Source organism: Ailuropoda melanoleuca, chromosome 3 (assembly GCF_002007445.2).
Source record: "Ailuropoda melanoleuca isolate Jingjing chromosome 3, ASM200744v2, whole genome shotgun sequence".
In the NCBI taxonomy this organism is placed as follows: domain Eukaryota; kingdom Metazoa; phylum Chordata; class Mammalia; order Carnivora; family Ursidae; genus Ailuropoda; species Ailuropoda melanoleuca.
This window is the reverse complement of record NC_048220.1, coordinates 139,603,850-139,605,219: the sequence shown is the minus strand read 5'-3', so window position 1 is coordinate 139,605,219 and position 1,370 is coordinate 139,603,850. Positions and strand designations below refer to the sequence as shown.

The following is a 1,370-nucleotide window of genomic DNA, read 5'->3' as shown; positions in this document are numbered from 1 at the left end:
TTGTGTCATGAGTTTACTCAAAAAAGTCCCCTGTTCAGTGTATCATTATCCCAACAGGTCCTCAAGATAACGGGGAAAGCAAGGCTCCACGAGGGGCAAGCCACTGGTCCGGGGCCTCCTGCTGGTGGCCAGGCAGGGATCTGATCTCAGGGCTGGCTGAATGCCAAGCTCATGTCTGCTTATTTCACCGTGATGGTACTGCCAACTACTCCACTCCATCCTCAGCTTCTCTGAGCACATCAACTCAAACCTGAGATACCGTCAGTGCTGGCTGACATACAACTCTGTCACTGTACAACACTGCCGATCACAGACACAGAACACCAACTGGAAGGTACGTCACCATTTCAGAAATATTCAAATGTGCGTCTATACACACACATTTACACACACGTACACAACTCAGATTCAATAAAATACAGTAATCCACTAGCCTTGGAACGAATTAAAGTTTTACGATGAAGTACAGAAAAGAAAGACATAAATCTTAAGTACGAATGAAGTCGGAGGAAACTACAAATATTTGCAAACACATACCCTCTTTAAAAAGTGTTTATTTTCACCTCTGGCATTACATCATATCTTTCATAATGTGAAGAGCTGTTCACATCTTTCCCGCACATCAATGTGACTATCACTCATTCATATTTTCATACGTCTGAGTGCATGGAAAAGAAGTAAGGCCACTTTTTTGAATATACCGTGAAAAGGGACTTTAAATCTACCTGCTGTTCTTAACTTCTGCTTGTCTTCCAGAAGTTAAGGAAAGTAATAGCAGTTTTTCATTCCATACTGAAGAAAAATATACTCTTTGCTGAAAACACAGCTGGAAGTCTCTATAAAATCGAAGACCACCAATACTTGGGAAATCGTGCTCAATAAAGTCTACATTTCAATGAGCGACCAGAAATGCACGGGTCTTCAGGGCTTCTTGCCTCTCACACTGCTCACATCGTAGGCCCACACGGTGTCCACTCCCTCCCCGGTGACGTGGTCTGGGGTCCAGCGAGGGAAAGGGAACCGGCAAGCAATGACTCTGGCGTCATCCTGAAGTTCCAGTGCAAGTTTCTCCTCCAACCGCGGCATCTGTGCAGAACGACAGCCGTTATTTCAGTAAGCGCTGAGTCGGAGGAAAAGATTCCTAAACGTTCTTTTGGATCTGAGTGCCTGAAAATACCTGCGCAAAAATTTGGAACTGTAGGGGCGACTGGGAGGTTCAGCCGGTGAAGCATCTGCCTTCGGCTCAGGTCGTGATCTCGGGGTCCTGGGATCGAGCCCCACGTTGGGCTCCCTGCTCAGCAGGGAGCCTGCTTTTCCCTTTCCCTCTGCCCCCAACTTGTGCTCTCTCTTTCTCTCAGTCTCTCTCTCTC

At 46.6% G+C, this 1,370-nt stretch overlaps 1 protein-coding gene across 2 annotated transcripts in view; it reads right to left on the bottom strand.

Moving 5' to 3' along the window:
* Positions 1-538: 538 nt before the first annotated feature.
* The window catches only part of ATPSCKMT (ATP synthase c subunit lysine N-methyltransferase), a 14,731-nt gene continuing 13,899 nt past the window's right edge, over positions 539-1,370 (bottom strand). For both annotated transcript variants that reach the window (XM_019799034.2, XM_002918622.4), the window contains exon 5: positions 539-1,086. In XM_019799034.2, coding sequence (XP_019654593.2) covers positions 922-1,086 — 165 coding nt within the window. In that variant the 3' untranslated portion in view covers positions 539-921. The remainder of the gene's footprint in view (positions 1,087-1,370) is intronic.